This window comes from Acanthisitta chloris, unplaced genomic scaffold, assembly GCF_000695815.1.
Source record: "Acanthisitta chloris isolate BGI_N310 unplaced genomic scaffold, ASM69581v1 scaffold36140, whole genome shotgun sequence".
Lineage (NCBI taxonomy): Eukaryota > Metazoa > Chordata > Aves > Passeriformes > Acanthisittidae > Acanthisitta > Acanthisitta chloris.
In genome coordinates this window covers 1-1482 of record NW_008651695.1, presented here as the reverse complement: position 1 = coordinate 1482, position 1482 = coordinate 1, and the positions used below count along the sequence as shown (strand labels likewise).

At 65.4% G+C, this 1482-nt stretch overlaps 1 protein-coding gene across 1 annotated transcript in view; it reads right to left on the bottom strand.

Moving 5' to 3' along the window:
• LOC103801917 (mucosa-associated lymphoid tissue lymphoma translocation protein 1-like) overlaps positions 1-1453 on the bottom strand; it is a gene marked incomplete at both ends in the record, with an annotated part of 3494 nt that extends 2041 nt beyond the window's left edge. The window contains 7 exon segments of the mRNA XM_009074357.1: positions 41-76; positions 170-217; positions 378-474; positions 555-647; positions 649-737; positions 1055-1202; positions 1313-1453. Coding sequence (XP_009072605.1) covers positions 41-76; positions 170-217; positions 378-474; positions 555-647; positions 649-737; positions 1055-1202; positions 1313-1453 — 652 coding nt within the window.
• Between the last annotated feature and the right edge of the window lie 29 nt (positions 1454-1482).

Here is a 1482-nt window from a genome sequence, read left to right as displayed (position 1 = left end):
GCCCCCCAGGACCACCAGCCCCTCCTGGGTAGGTTCTTACCATAGAGCTGGCCGGGGCTGCCGTGCTCTGGGGAGCCTGGAAGAGAGAAACACCATGCCACAGCCCTCCAGTGCCAGGGGAGCGCAGAGGGCAGAGCAGCATGGACCTGCCTGCTCTGCCCCCACCTACCTCCATCCCCCTCCTGCCAGGAGCATCCAGAGGTGAAGAGCCGTGGGCCTGTGGCAAAGGGGGGATCAGGGACCCTATGCGTGGCAGGGTGTCCCAGCACGGGCTGCAGCCCCCCAAAACCACAGAGCAGCCACAGAGCAGCCATGAGGGCCTTACAGAGCAGAGCAGAGTCAGGAGGGGGATCAGGGAGGTTTGTCTGGGCCCTCACCGATCTCCACATCCACCTCCTGGCTCCACACCTCGTGGAAGAGGTTGAACACATGGCAGGAGTAGCTGCCCCGCTCGGCCGTTGTCACCAGCTTCACCTGCCAGCAGGATGGAGCAGGAGGCTGGGGCAGTGTGCCATGCCATGCCATGCCATGCTATGCCAGGGGTCCCACCATACCTGGAGCTGGGGTGCCTGTGCCCCCTCCACGGGACGCCGGTTCCTGAACCACTGGTACTGGGGCGGAGGGTTGCCGATGGCTCTGCACTCCAGGGTCAGCGTGTCCCCCTCGGCCAGGCGGCACGGCCGCGGCTGCCGCAGGATCTGCAGCCCTGCCATGGTCGGGCAGTAGCCACTGGCTGGGGAAGGGACAGGGTGGGAAAATCAGCACCTGGACACAGCAGTGCCTTGCAAAGCTGCTCCCAGGCTTCATCCACAGGCTCTGGCACCCACAGGTGGCATGAGCCAGTGAGCACAAGGAAGACTCAGGGTAAGTGACTCCTCTGTGGGCACCATCACCCCAGCAAGCCCAGAGACTCTCGTGGCTGAGCCAGGGCATGACAGGGCAAGCGATGCCCCTTGGGAGCCACCTCCATCCTGATGGGGCTGCCCTGGTCCCTGTGGAGCAAGCAGTGCCCCGTGTGTGCCAGCCCAGGGATGCAGATCTCGGGTCCCACCTGAGTTGGGGCTGCTGCTCTTCTCCACCTGGACACGGGCCCACCTGGAGAAGGTGAAGGTGGCCCCACAGTTCACCCGGCAGATGTACCACTCAGGCTGGCCCGGGGCGGCCGCGTCGACCAGCAGCTCTGGGGACGTGGCTCCAGGCACCTATGAGACAGGAGGGGCCAAGGAATTGGGGGCTCCTTCTTACCCACGTGGGTGCCCTCACCACGGACAGGGCGCCCGGGCTCTGCTCTGTGTAGGCTGTGGGACCTCACCTCCTGCTTCCCACAGAACCACTGATACGCCAGCCCTGGGGGACCGGTCGCGCAGCAGGTCAGGAGCACCCGGGTCCCCTCTGCCACCAGCTGGGACTCTGGCTGCACTGTGATGCGGATCATGTCCTGGACTGCAGGAGAGGAGAGACCAGACTGGGCTGGTGGGACCT